This window comes from Mobula hypostoma, chromosome 8, assembly GCF_963921235.1.
Source record: "Mobula hypostoma chromosome 8, sMobHyp1.1, whole genome shotgun sequence".
Taxonomy (NCBI): domain Eukaryota; kingdom Metazoa; phylum Chordata; class Chondrichthyes; order Myliobatiformes; family Myliobatidae; genus Mobula; species Mobula hypostoma.
The window spans coordinates 156385474-156400621 of record NC_086104.1 but is presented as its reverse complement, the minus strand read 5'-3'; the positions used below and the strand labels follow the sequence as shown (position 1 = coordinate 156400621).

Here is a 15148-nt window from a genome sequence, read left to right as displayed (position 1 = left end):
AAATAAAAACAATAGGAACCGTATACTGCAAGGAACGATATTGAATTTGTTGTATTTCTTGCAAAGAAACATGTTATTCAGTGCAAAACACCTATTTTATGTTTCACCTGAGCTTACTCAAACATTACTTCTTTGCAATCTTTTAGAATGGCCTTCCAATTTTTCTCACATATACATGTGATACATGAAAAATAAATACTGAGAGTCAGGAACAAATAATCTGAAACTCTCCAGGTTTTCTTTTCTCCCCTCTCTTCTAACTCACTAGAGGGGGATTATCAGAGTTTTCTGACCTTGCATAACCTGCGGCATTTTCAAACCCTGTTCTTCCCCACACAGGACACATTTGTCCAGGGGTGTGGTGCAACCCACTGCCCGCATGGTTGAGCAATTCATGTTACCTGTGGTAGAGTTGGGAAGCCGCTTCTTTTTACTGCCCATGGAAATCCTCTGCTGCAGAGCATCGAAGAAAGCCTGTGGGACGTGGAACACCAGTGGCTCCGGCTTGCCTGTATTAACAAGAGTCTGCATTTAAATTAACCCTTTATAACAAGAACTACAGCCTTCAACTCTTGCAGCATATCAGACAACAACAATGTGTATTTATTGTTACCTTTAATGGACAATATTTTTGCAAGGTTACACAGGAATGTAGTGAGACAAGAAAATATCTTTAGACACCAAACCACAAGAGGGCACATTAGTAAGTGAAAGATTAGCTTTATTTGTCACATGTACATCAAATTATACAGTGAAATGCATCATTTGTGTCAATTCAAATCAGCACAGATGATGCTGGGGGCAGCCCACAAGTGTCACCATGCTTCCGGCAGCAACGTAGCATACCCACACTCAGTAACCCTAACCGTACACCCTTTGGAATGTGAAAGGAAACCAGAACACCCAGAGGAAATCCATGCAGTCACAGGGAGAACGTACAAGTTCCTTGCAGACAGAGGCAGGAATTGAAGCCTGATCTTATAGCTGGCACTGCAATAGCATTACGCTATTGTGTCATCCGTAGAACAAGTGACCAATAGTTTGGTCAAAGAGGAAATGACTTCAGACAGATTTTGTAAAGTAAATAGTAATTATTGCTGTAAACAAACAAGAAGAAAAAAAATCAGAGATTAAATATATTATATCTGTTTGTATGGGCTCTCTGGAGTAATCTTTTAAAACACATCCGTTGACACCTGCAGCTGGAGCTGTCGATGGGTATATGTGAAACCCAACACGCACAGATTTATATACAGCTTGAAAAGATGGTGTTACCATAGAGGTTCAGTAAACCATATCAGATTATTATTTATTAACACTAGAGAGGTTGCTATCAAAATACAAGTGGCTGCTGTTGGTAGGATATTTGCTGAAGATAACATTCACCAAGTGTCTTGCTACCTTTATTGCAAATATAATAAACTTTATGTCCTCTTTTTCAGTACATTCAATGTACTATTAATATTTATTACGGGAACATGAACAAAGTTTCTCTTCCTGAGCTGCAGATCACAGTAACCAAACATTCTGCCTCCTCAATAAATCCTATGATCAACATTCTATAAATAAAGATTGAGTCGCAAATGCAATGTTAGCAGTCATTTCAAGAGGACTAGAATTAAAAACAAGGATGTAATGCTGAGGCTTTAATGCACTGGTCAGACCGTACTTGTAGAATTGTAAGCAGTTTTGGGCCCCATATCTAAGAAAGGATTTGCTGGCATTGGAGAGGGCCCAGAGGAGGTCAATGAGAATGAGTCTGGGAATGAAAGGGTTAATGTATGAGGACTGCTTAATGGCCCTGCACTTGTACTTGCTGGAGTTTAGAAGAATGAGGGAGAAATGTCATTGAAACCTATCAAATATTGAAAGACCTAGATAGAGTGGATGTGGAAAGGATTCTTCTAATAGGGGGAGAGTCTAAGACCAGAGGTTAGAGCCTCAAAATACAAAGATATCCCTTTAGAACAGAGGTGAGGAGGAATTTCTTTAGCCAGAGGGTGGTGAATCTGTGGAGTATACTGCCACAGACAGCTGTGGAGGCCAAGTCATTATGTATATTTGGAGCAAAAGTTGGTAAGTTCTTTACCAGTAAGGACATCAAAAGGTACAGACAGAAGGCAGGAGAGTAGAACTGAAAGGGATAATAAGTCATCCATGATCAAATGGTGGAGCAGACTCAAAGGACCTAAAGGCCTAATTCTACTCCTATGGTGTATGGTAGTGGGCACGTGGCCAAGTGGTTAAGGCATTGGACTAGCTACCTGAAGGTCGTGAGTTCGAGCCCCAGCCGAGGCAACGTGTTGTGTCCTTGAGCAAGGCACTTAACCAGACATTGCTCTGCGACGACACTGGTGCCAAGCTGTATGGGTCCTAATGCCCTTCCCTTGGACAACATTGGTGTCGTGGAGAGGGGAGACTTGCAGCATGGGCAACAGCCGGTCTTCCATACAACCTTGCCCAGGCCTGCGCTCTGGAGAGTGAAGACTTTCCAGGTGCAGATCCATGGTCTCGCAAGACTAACAGATGCCTTTACTTTACTTTATGGTGTATGGTCTTATAGATTAAGTTATATTGTTGCAAAGACAGATTAAGACATGAAACCATTATCAACTTGATTTATTATTATCACAAAATGTTACAATCAAAGATCCTTTAAAATACCTATAAACTTTGTAAAAGCATGTTGCTCACCATCGAACTGGTAATGCATAGTCTGGTTGATCCGTTCAGTGACACTAGCAAGCCATTCTTGAAATGATAGGTTCACTTGTGATTCGTCAATGGGCTGGCTCGCCACTGAAATGTAAAGAAAACATCAGTCTGCAGTCCGCGAGGTGCTTCTCCAAAGACAAAAGAACACTTACGTGGTGGATAGCTGATACCTTTTCTCTAGGTATGAGCTATCATCACTGTGGAATTCTGTTACAGTCCTGTAAGGCAATCAACACTAATCAAAGTTCAAAGTAAATTTATTATCAAAGTACGTATGTGTCCCCATATACCTCCCTGAGGTTCATTTTCTTACAAGCATTCAATAGAATCGATGAAAAACTACACACAAAGACTGACAAACACCAATGTGCAATAAAAGACAAAATGTGCAAATACAAATAAAAATAATAATAGCGATAAATAACTGAGAACATGTTGTAAACTCCTTGAAAGTTAGTCTATAGGTTGTGGAATTAGTTCAGATTTGAGGTGAGTGAGTGAAGCTATTCATGCTGGCTCCTGAACCAGGATGGATAGCTTCACTCACTCACCTCAAATCTTGGGTAGTGAGAAATTCTCAGCAAAGCTGGCCTAGGAACCTGCACAATGTCTTGGCATTCCACCACACCAATCTATTGAATACTGAAAAGAAAACTTTATCCTGTTTCACCACAAGCGTTGAAAACCACAGCCAATGAATACTATTGTGAAGGTTTCTCTCAATATAGAATTCCGCAAATGCTTTGTTCCCCTTTATCAAACACCATTAATTTATATCCACCTTTTTGGTAGTAGGAATACATTCCCAATGATAATTTTCAGCACAAGAACCCTTCCAATTTAAGTATGTGGCTTGGGAATGATCCCAGCGATAAAGGGATTAACGTATGAGGAGCATTTGATAGCTGTGGGTCAGTACTCAATGGAGTTTAGAAGAATGAGGGGGGAATCTCATTGAAGCATATGGAAAGGCCTGGATGGAGTGGAGGTAGAGAGAATACTTCCACTAGTGGGGCAAGCTAGGAGCAGAGGGTAGAGCCTCAGAATAAAAGGATGTACTTTTGGAACAGAGTGGAGGAATCTAAACTGACAAAGGATTCTTAAATGTTCTACTTGTTCCAGCATAAGCAATTTCACCTTGTTGACAGTGGCAATGTTCTAGGCAATAATGTAAAACGATATAACATTCAGTGAGTTTACCCATTACATCGTCCTTTTTCCTCTTCTTTGCTTTTGAAATGGCATTGGCTCCAGCCTGAGCTGTGTAGTCCTGGGGATAAACTGCCAGCAGTCGCCGCTCAGAATTTGGCTGAAGCCCTAATTTTTAAAAAAAAGTCATAACTGACGTTAAGTCAGCATCTCAAAATTCATATTCATGAATCCAAGTGAATTAAGAGGGAACTTCTTTATCCACAGAAATATGAATGAAAGTGAAACACTCAATCACAAGAAGTGTTTAAAGCAACCGGCATAGTTAAAGAACCGGCTAGATTGCCAGCTTGTTCTCCTTCCCCTTCCCCCACCTTCTTATTCTAGATTCTCCCTCCTTCCTTTCTAGTCTCGATAAAGGTTTCGGCCCAAAATATTAACTTATTTCTCTCCATAGATGCTGCCTGACCTGCTGAGTCTCTCCAGTATTTTGTGTGTGTTGTGTTAGGAATGGGTGGCGGTGTGGAGATACGCCCCTACTAAAGGTAGTGTAAGGCGCTCCTTCCCTCTGCCAGCCAACAGGACACCCTTGGGCGAGGTGTAGCACCTGCTTAGCACCCCCCCCCGCCCCGATCAGGGTCACTTGAAGCTATGGGAGCAGGTGATGGATGGTCATGTGAACAACTGTTGTTTATCACAAGTTCTGGTTTGCGGCCACTGACGCCAGGCAGACAATCTCTGAAGATATTGGTAATGGGTGGGGCCATCCGTCTTGTAAAGACACTGCCCAGAAGGCAGCAATAGCAAACCAATTCTGTAGAAAAACTTGCCAATAACGATCAAGGTCATGGAAAGACTATGATCACCCACATCATACGACGTGGCACATAATGAGATGATGACACGTTAGATAAGTGCAAGATAAGAAAGGAATATACGTTTATGAAAATGGTGTTAGATGAAGGGAGGAAGACTGAGTGGAACTTTAAGACACTAGGGTGGTGTGGTTGGTGTAATGCATTACAGAACCAGCAATCACCAATTTGGGTTCAATTCCTGTTGCTGCCTGTAAGCAGATGGTACATTCTCCCTACGAATGCTCTGCCCCAGAAGGCTGTGGAGGCCAAGTCTCTGGATGCTTTCAAGAAAGAGATGGATAGAGCTCTTAAAGATAGCGGAATCAAAGGTTATGGGGAGAAGGCAGGAACTGGATACTGATAGTGGATGATCAGCCATGATCACAGTGAATGGCGGTGCTGGCTCAAAGGGCCGAATGGCCTACTCCTGCGCCTATTGTCTATTGAATTTCCTACAGGTGCTCTGGCTTCCTCCCACATTCCAAAGGCATACTGTACGGGTTAGGGTCAGTAAGTTGTGAGCATGCTGTGTTGGCACTGGAAACATGGCGACACTTGCAGGCCGCTCCCAGCCCAATCCTCACTGATTTGGACTTCTCATCGCAAATGAGAGAGACAGCCTGTGTCAAAGTGCTGAGTTATGGACTGTGGTTTTGATGGACCTAGATCTTTGGGGGCTTTGCTATTGCTTGCCGGTTGGTGGTGTATGATGCTGTTTAAGCATGGGAGGAGGAGCGGGGCTTTGGGGTTCCAATGTTTTTCTGTCAGTTATTCTTTGGGGTGTTCTGTTTCATGGATATCTGTGAAGAGTAAGAATTTCAGGTTATACATTTTGTGTATTCTCTGATATTAAATGGAACCATTGAACCATATGACAAATAAAACTAATCTCTTTAATCTTTATATTGAAACGCTATTTGGAAATACGTTATTAATAACCATATAACCATTACAGCACGGAAACAGGCCATCTTGGCCCTTCTAGTCTGTGCCGAACTCTTACTCTCACCTAGTCCCTCCGACCTGCACTCAGCCCATAACCCTCCATTCCTTTCCTGTCCATATAGCTGTTCAATTTAACTTTAAACAACAACATCGAACCTGCCTCAACCACTTCTGCTGGAAGCTCGTTCCACACAGCTACCACTCTCTGAGTAAAGAAGTTCCCCCTCATGTTACCCCTAAGCTTTTGCCCTTTAACTCTCAACTCATGTCCTCTTGTTTTAATCTTCCCCACTCTCAATGGAAAAAGCCTATCCACGTCAACTCTATCTATCCCCCTCATAATTTTAAACACCTCTATCTAGTCCCCCCTCAACCTTCTACACTGCAAAGAATAAAGACCTAACTTGTTCAACCTTTCTCTGTAACTTAGGAGATGAAACCCAGGCAACATTTTAGTAAACCTCCTCTGTACTCTCTCAATTTTATTGACACCTTTCCTATTATTCAGTGACCAGAACAGTACACAATACTCCACATGAAGATTAATTTACACTTACAGAATTTCTGTACCTACCTACAGAATCAAAGTTGATGAAATATGAGAATTCTTGCCCTAACTTCTCATCACTAGCAAATGCACAGACGCAGGCATAAAAGTGGATGCAATGTTTGGGTGTCTCCTCTTTGCTGGTGCTTGATTTGCTGGCTTTGAATGCCTGGCACGAGCAGTGGAATTTGTGCTCCATAACGCCTTTAGTTCTAGTTTTCTCATGGAAGGAGACGTGCAGAAACCCTAGGCTGTGCTTTGGGCTGGCTTTGCACTTCACCACCATGATGGTCTTGGTGATGCGCTGCACCAGGGGCCCACTCGATTCCGTTGCCAAGGTCCAGATAGCCTGCTTCGTTTCCGTGGTCACTTGGAGAGAGTTGAGGACAGAGCTCTTCAGGGTGTGTGGAGTGGCCTCCATGTGACACTCAACAGCGAGCTTAATGTGCTGACACTGATTCTCCGCACCTCCTTGAGAAGACACTTTGAAACAAGTGGGGACCAAACACCGGCCCGTAATGTGGGTGATAATGGTCCCATCCACCGTCTGTATTGCCTCGGTTGTGCCCAGTTCCACAAAGCCTCTATAGTCAGGTCCTCGATCCCGAAGCCTCACTGAGTACACCTGTGAAGAAGATCCGGTCACAATTCGAACTGCGTCAACACTGGGTTGTTGCTTTCGAGCTCCATCCCTGAAGACAGCGCCACAGCTTTTATTCTTACAGCTCAGCCCTCGAGTACCATTGAACGTGCCACACTTTGGACACTTCTTAATGCCCCGTAGTGTGGGTTTGCCCAAGTCAGCTAGAAAAGCTGGAGTTTTCATTCTGTCTGGTTGTGGCTCCATTTCTTATACGTCTATGATTATTGGTAGCCTACAAGAGAGTAGAGGGATTAAACTTGGCAAAGAAAATGAAGTAGTGCCTTAGGGTATGATTATACTGAAACACAGAGATAAATTGGAAAACATGCCTTCATCAATAACAACCACCAGGAAGAGGTGGCAACCAGGTACCAGGACAAGTCAGTAACGTAGTTTATAAGAAACACAGAAGACAGTACAGCACCATACAATGTTGTCCCAACCGTTTAACCTACTACAAGATCATTCTAACCTTTCCCTCTCACATAGCTCTCCATTTTTTTCTTACATCCACATGCCTTTAAGAGTCTCTGAAATGTCCCAAATGTATCTGCATCTCTCACCACCCCGACAATGTGTTCTATGTACTTACCACACTCTGTGTGAAACAAAAAACTACCTCTGACATCCCCCGTATACTCTAATCACCTTAAAGTTATGCCCTCTCATCACACAAAATGCTGGAGGAACTCAGCAGGCCAGGCAGCGTCTACGTAAAAAGGTACAGTCGACATTTCAGGCCAAAACCCGCAGTCCTGCCCAATGGTTTCGGACCGAAACGTCAGCTGTACTTTTCTCCATAGATGCTGCCCGGCCTGCTGAACTCCTCCAGCATTTTGTGTGTACTACTCGGATTTCCAGCATCTGCAGATTTTCTCTTGTTTATGCCTTCTCATATTAGCCATTTTCACCCTGGGCAAAAGGCACTGGCTGTGCACAACATCTATGCTTCTCACCCTCCTTCACTGCAAAGAGAAAAGCCCTAGCTTGCTCCACTGGTTTTCATTTAGGATGCTATTAAGGAGACATCACCAGATTTCTGAATGGTCCATGACCATGTCATTATTCTCTTTTTTTTGCAATATTTATTTATTTTACAATTTTATATGTAGCCCCCGGCAAGCCTCAAGGTCGCTCAGAATGAAAATAAATTGCATGGTTTATTCTTGTAAATATTTTTAAAATTATGAATAATGTTTATCTTGATAAAAATAAGATTCTCCAGCAAGGTTCATAGTTATCTTAAAATTTAAGGAGTTGAGGTCACTGTTCCCTGACTGTTATTCCACTGTCAGTCATCTGGCCAGGCTCGTTACTCAACTCCAGGTCCAGTATTGCAGAAGAAATGCTCTTATTTCAGTTTCCATTTATTTTCAGTACGAATCCCTTGTTTGTAAGGTTGTTCATCGAGCCTAGAGGTTAGGTCGCAAACATTTTGTCCTCAGTTACGGTGACCTCATTTGTGCACAACGGTGTTGATTCTGCTGAGTGCTCACGTTTATATCGGTCCGACTTGTTGTTCTGATTGGTTGGCTGTCACGCTGGCTGCTCGTCTCCGCCGGATCCTGGCTAACTGGACAGCAGAGTGATATCCCCTGACCCGTACCTCTGGTTGTTGGTTATTGTGGGCATTGTGTCCGCAGCTCACTCCTCAGCTCCAGTGATGTCACCTCACTGATGACAAAATGTTGGCGACCCAACCTCCAGGCTCGGCAAAGAACCCTGAAAAACAAGCAGCCAACCCGAGCTACTAATCTTTCATTTCAATAATCCCTTACAACTCTCTATTGGCACAACTATGCAACTGTTTATAAATTCATAACTCCAGCCACAAATTTCTGAATGAGCATACCCTTTATCTTATCATTCAATTCAAGATCTTTCCGTCCTATAGCTCTGGCCTTTTGCAAACTGCACTATGCACTGCCATTGATATCTTCAATTATCTTAATTAGTTCAAGTCTTGCAAATTTCACTGGAGAGCATTCCAACTGGTTTTATCATCATCTGGTATGAAGGTGCCACTGTACAGGGTCAGAAAAAGCTGCAGAAAGTTGTAAACTCAGCATCTCCATCCTGGGCACTAGCTTCTGCACCATCTTCAAAAGAGATGCCTCAAGAAGGTGGCATAAGACCATAAGACATAGGAGCAGAATTTGGCCATTTGGCCCATCAAGTCTGCTCTGCCATTTAATCATGGCTGATCTTTTTATTCCCTTCTCAATCTCACTCCCCCGGCCTTCTCCCCATAACCTTTGATGCCATGTCAAATCAAGAACCTATCAAGCTCTGTCTTAAATACACCCAACAACCTGGCCTCCACAGCTGCTTGTGGTAACAAATTCACCACCGTCTGGCTAAAGAAATTTCTACACATAATAAAGGCATCCGTTAGTCTTGCGAGACGATGGATCTGCACCTGGAAAGTCTTCACTCTCCAGGGTGCAGGCCTGGGCAAGTTTGTATGGAAGACAGCAGTTGCCCATGCTGCAATTCTCCCCTCTCCACGACACCGATGTTGTCCAAGGGAAGGGCATTAGGACCCATACAGCTTGGCACCAGTGTCGTCGCAGAGCAATGTGTGATTAAGTGCCTTGCTCAAGGACACAATACGTTGCCTCGGCTGGGGCTCGAACTCACGACCTTCAGGTAGGTAGTCCAATGCCTTAACCACTTGGCCACAATTTCTACACACCTCTGTTTTAAATACACACTCCTCTATCCTGAGGCTGGGCCCTCTTGTCCTGGACTCCTCCACCATGGGAAACATCCTTTCCACATCTACCCTGTCTAGGCCTTTCAACATTCAAAAGATTTTAATGAGATCCCCCCTCATCCTTCTAAATTCCAGCAAGTACAAACCCAGAACCATCAAATGTTCCTCAAATGATAACCCTTTCATTCCTGGAATCATCCTTGTGAACCTCCTCTGGACCCTCTCCAATGCCAGCATGTCTTTCCTTAGAAGAGAAGCCCAAAACTGTTCACAATACTCAAGGTGGGGCCTCACCAGTGCCTTATAAAGCTTCAGCATCACATCTTGTATTCTAGACCTCTTGAAATGAATGCTAACATTGCACTTGCCTTCCTCACCACTGACTCAACCCGCAAATTAACCTTTAGAGTGTGCTACACAAGGAATCCCAAGTTCCTTTGTATCTCAGATTTTTTGGATTTTCGCCCCATTTAGAAAATAGTCTACACATTTAATTCTACTACCAAAGTGCATGACCATGCATTTTCCAACATTATATTTGATTTGCTACTTTCTTGCCCATTCTCCTAATCTGTCTTCTGCAGTCCTTCCTCAACATTACCTGCCCCTCCACTGATCTTCATATCATCTGCAAATTTGGCAACAAAGCCATCTATTCCATCATTGATACAAAGCTTAAAAAGTAGCTGTCCCAACATCCATCATTAAGGACCCTCACCAGCCAGGACATGCCCTCTTTCCATTGCTACCATCAGGGAAGAGGTACAGGAGCCTGAAGGCGCACACTCAATGTTTTAAGTACACCTTTTTCTCCTCCGCCATCAGAATTTTGAACTGACAACCCTGACTGAAAGAACAAAATTGTAACGGAAACAGCAATGAAGAATCCTTATTCATCTGAGTGTGATGGTATTCCTGAGTCTCCATCTGGGACTTGCGTGACTGACAGTGAAAACTGAGAGGAAGCTACTGACGTGATGAAGGGAGCCCTGACCCCCACCAGAGATGGAGGACTGTCATTGATGTCCTAAACGCCAGCGACGTAACAGGCATGATCACACATCAACCCTACCTCACCTTTTGCTCTCTTCTTGCATTACTTTTTTTTTCTATTTCTTATTGTAATGTATAGTAATTTTTATGTTCTGTACTGTACTGCTGCTGCAAAACAACAAATTTCACAAATATATCAGTGATGTGATTCTGATATGGGTCCTAAATTCTAGAGTACCCACCCACACTAAGCCTCAGACCTGTATTTTACCGGTGGCCAATTACCGCCCTCCTTGCATTGTCTAGTACACACGGGCCAATGCACAGGATGCAGAGGGGTATAAACTCAGACAGCCCCGTCACTGGCACCATCAAGGGCATTTTCAAAGCAGACGGCTCAGATAGGCAGCATCCATCATTAAGGATCCTCAGCACCCAGCCCATGCCTGCTTCTCATTGCTACCATCAGAGAGGAGTCTGAAGAACACACTCATACATTTTAGGAACAGCTTCTTCCCCTCTGCCATCAGATTTCTGAACGATCCATGAACACTGCTTCACTATTTTGCACTTTTTTTAGATATTTCTTATTACAACATAGTATTTTTATGTCTTGCACTGAACTGCTGCACAAAGCAACAAATTTTGCACATATGTCAGTGATAAAAAACATGATTCTGATATAAGACCGAAATCCTATGGTAGCCAACCATACTAAGCCTCCTTGTTTTTTTTTAATTTTTAATCTAACTTTTTGATCTCATTGTCCTTATTTTCCCTCTCTTCCCCTGTGTCAGTTTTAAAATTGGATTTTCCTTGGTCGGCCGATTACTGAGCTGATTGTTGACCACAGCATGAATGATGCTATGCTGATCGGTTCTAAAAGGTGCTATGCAAATAACAGTTTTATCATTTTCTTTACCTTCCTCCCATCTTTCACCTAAAACAATGTTGTTGCCCATTTCATCACAGGAAATCAAAGTTTTATATCTTTCACAATTGCAATCTTTAAAAAGTTAAAAAAACAAAACTACAAAATGTGCTCCTATTTTAGAACTGTAAGTTTATCTAGTAAAATTAATATTTCAAATTTACATGAAATATCTGAACATCACCATTACAATGACATGACTTTGATCAGCCTTATTTTCAGCGGTGATGAGACACCCCGACACAATGGTGCCATGATAACAACATCATTGTCCAAAAACCAAAAGAGCTGATCGCGGATTACAGGAGGAACGCAGACAGGCTCACCCCTATCAACATCAATGGGTCTGCAGCTGAGAGGGCGAGTAGTTTCAAGTTCCTCGATATACACATCATCAATGATCTTACGTGGTCTGTCCACACCGGCTGTGTGGCAAAAAAAGCACAACAGTGTCTCTTCCACCTCAGGCAACTGAAAAAGTTCAGCCCCCAAGTCCTCAAGACCTTCTACAGGGTCCCAATGAGAGTATCCTGACTGGCTGTATGACTACCTGGTACGGGAACTGTACCAACCTTGATTGCTGGGCACTGCAGAGAGTAGAACGGACAGCCCAGTGCATCGGTGGATGTGAACTTCCCTCCATTGAAGACATTTATAGCAGCAGGTGCAGTAAGAAGGCCTGGAAGATCATCAGGGACACCGGTCACCCCAACCATAAACTGTTTCAGCTGCTTCTGTCTGACAAATGGTACCGCCGTATTAAAGCCAACAGGCTACAGGACAGCTTCTTTCTACAAGCCAAAAATTCACGTGTCTGTACTTTCCAACAGAGTCATAACACAATGATTTTTACTCCCTCACATTGTGATATGGATGTAAGATTTAAATACATTCTTAATTCTAAGTTTTAAAGTTTTTCTTTGTTAGAAGATTGGCTGATTGGCAAGAGGCAAAGAGTGGGAATAAAGGGATCCTTTTCTGGTTGGCTGTCAGTGACTAGTGGTGCTCCACAGAGGCCTATATTGGGATTGCTTCTTTTTATGTTCTGTGCCAATGACTTGGATGACGGAATTGATGGCTTTGTGACCAAGCTTGCAGATAAATCAAGATAGGTGGAGGGTCAGGTAGTGTTGAGGAAGCAGTGAGGCTGCAAAAGAACTCAGACAGATTAGGAGAATGGGCTAAGAAGTGGGAGATAGAATACAGTGCCAGTAAGTGCATGGTCATGTACTTTGGTAGAAGGAACAAAAGCAGAGAATATTTTCTAAACAGGCAGAAAATTAGAAAATCTGAGGTGCAAAGGGAGTCCTCATGCAGAATTCCCTAAAGGTTAACTTCCAGGTTGAGTTGGTGGTGAGGAAGGCAAATGCATTTTGAGAGTGAGAATACTAGAACATAAAAGCAAGGATGTAATGCTGAGGCTTTATAAGGCACTGGTGAGGCCACAATTGGAGCATTGAGAGCAGTCTTGGGATCCCTATCCAAGAAAGGATGTGCTGACATTGAAGACGGCTCAGAGGAGGTTCACAGGAATAATTCTGGGAAAGAAAGGATTATCTTATGAGGTACATTTGATGGTTCTGGGCCTGTACTTGCTGGAATTCAGAAGAATGGGGGTGGAGAGTCTCTTTGAAATCTGTCAAGTGTTGATAGGCATAGACAGAGTGGATGTGGAGAGGGAGTTTCCTAGAATGGGGGAGTCTAGGACTAGACGGCAGAGCTTCAGAATACAGGGATGTCCATTCAGGACAGAGATGAGGAGGAATTTCTTTAACCAGAGTCTGTGGTGAATCTGTGGAAGTCATCGCCACAGGCAGCTGTGGAGGCCAAGCATTTAAGGTAGAAGTTGATAGATTCTTGATTAGTCAGGGTGTGAAAGGTTATGGGGAGAAGGCAAGTGAATGGGGTTGAGAGGAAAAATGGGACAGCCACGATGAAATTGAATTGCTTTGATGGACCATATGGCTTAATTCTGCTCCTATATTTTATGGTTCTTTTCCACTATACTGATGTTATAAGAGACAAAAAAAATCAGCAATAATAATTTTGACATCACCAACCTGAAATACTGATCTTCAGCAGTAACTTATGTTTAAACGATTTGACTAGAAATGCCTGGAATACCAGAGTTTATGTTCACATATGACCCTCCACAGAGTTGAAACCATCTAAGGTCTTTGTAGCCATCCAGGACTTTTTGTAAAGAAATGCAATTCGTAATAGCGAGCAACATACTGGCCAAATTGCAGAAGGTCCCTCGTAATGCACGGAGTTAAATGACCGGATGATGAAACCAGATAAGAGAGGAAAAGGATGCTAGGCAGAGTGACACAACCCATCACAGAAAGATACAAAGACACGACGAGACTCCAAAACCCTTTACAGCAGATAGAAGGATGTTCGAATCTACTGCATGAGTTGTATATAACTCGTGGAGTTCGGAGTAACTTCTAACTAAAAAAAAAATCAGCGATTAAGGTCTGAGAAGTGGAACTTGCGCTAAGAGCCAGGAGCTATTTACGACTGCCAGTTGATTGACACAGACCCTTCCTTCATTGCAATTCCTATTGGTTTAAACGAAGGACCAACCCGGAATATCGAAACCTGATTGGTTATTCCAGTTGTTAATCAGGCCGCGAGACCGCGCCCACTGGGACATTAATGTGCACCAGAAGACGACCAGCGTTAAAAGCTGCAAGATCAGCCTTCGTGGCGGGGATACGTCACTTGAGAGAAGGCTAGCCGCTAACTCCAAATTAATTTCCGCCGATAATGACATTAAAACCTTACCTTACTCTGGAGATAGTTTTCTTCCCTTTTTCTTTGATGTAAACGCCCGGTCAAAGCCAGGCTGGCATCAGACGCTCCGCCATTTCGCCTTACAAAAACCGCTCAGCGCTGCGCTGTAACGCCGGTGCCAATTGGCTGTCCATGGTCACCAGGGATAACCCCGGCCTCAATGCATTTTAGGAAATGTAGTCCTCCTGTAGTTTGATTCCGCGGCGGCCTGATAATGGTACTACATTTCCCAGAATGCAAAGGACCCACTCTCCCTTTCAATAGAATTCAGACCCGGCGATATTTAGAGCTTAACTATAAAAGCAGTCAGTAAAGAGATTGCAATATTAATAGTAAAACATTTACTTCACGTTCACACGCTTAAGCTCAATTATTCTAAAGTATACTTTAAATCAGAAAGAGATTTCCATTCGATCATTTCATTGTAATGGGGAAGACTACAAAAACATTAGAAAGGGTAGCTTCTGCAGTGTAAACGGCGTCCTTTCAGTCTCACAGCTACTGGGACATCTTAAGAACTCCAAAGCCAGTGCCGCTTCATGATTTAAACTATGGCTATGCCTCCAAAGTCAAGGCAGCCGAGAGAGCTTGCAACCATTCAGCGCACCTGTCTGTCACAGAGCTAATCCTACTGCGCTTCTTCGCTGGGAGGGTGGGGAATAACTGGGAAGTCTACCACATCCTGTATTCCTCACGCACAATAGGTTAATTTAATTTACCCATACGGAGAATGGGTTTTACGCCTCAATGCTTTTTATGCTTGTTTTGCCCCGTCAAAACATAGAGGAACTATCACTAGTTCCCGCAGCCCCTGATGATCCATCGTCCGAGGCCGACGTGCGAGCAGCCTTCA

The 15148-nt window shown here is 43.2% G+C and overlaps 1 protein-coding gene across 6 annotated transcripts in view; it reads right to left on the bottom strand.

Annotated features, from left to right (window-relative positions):
• c8h2orf42 (chromosome 8 C2orf42 homolog) overlaps nucleotides 1-14394 on the bottom strand; it is a 36217-nt gene extending 21823 nt beyond the window's left edge. For 3 of the 6 annotated variants that reach the window (XM_063057189.1, XM_063057194.1, XM_063057193.1), the window contains exons 1-5: nucleotides 14287-14394; nucleotides 6241-7088; nucleotides 3916-4032; nucleotides 2695-2799; nucleotides 402-509 (exon numbers count right to left, since the gene is read on the bottom strand). In XM_063057189.1, the coding sequence (XP_062913259.1) occupies nucleotides 402-509; nucleotides 2695-2799; nucleotides 3916-4032; nucleotides 6241-7060 (1150 nt within the window). In that variant the 5' untranslated portion in view covers nucleotides 7061-7088; nucleotides 14287-14394. Of the gene's footprint in view, nucleotides 1-401; nucleotides 510-2694; nucleotides 2800-3915; nucleotides 4033-6240; nucleotides 7089-12068; nucleotides 12235-13556; nucleotides 13716-14286 lie in introns of those variants that run through there. The other 3 variants (XM_063057190.1, XM_063057191.1, XM_063057192.1) reach the window with 3 other exon arrangements.
• Nucleotides 14395-15148: the final 754 nt, after the last annotated feature.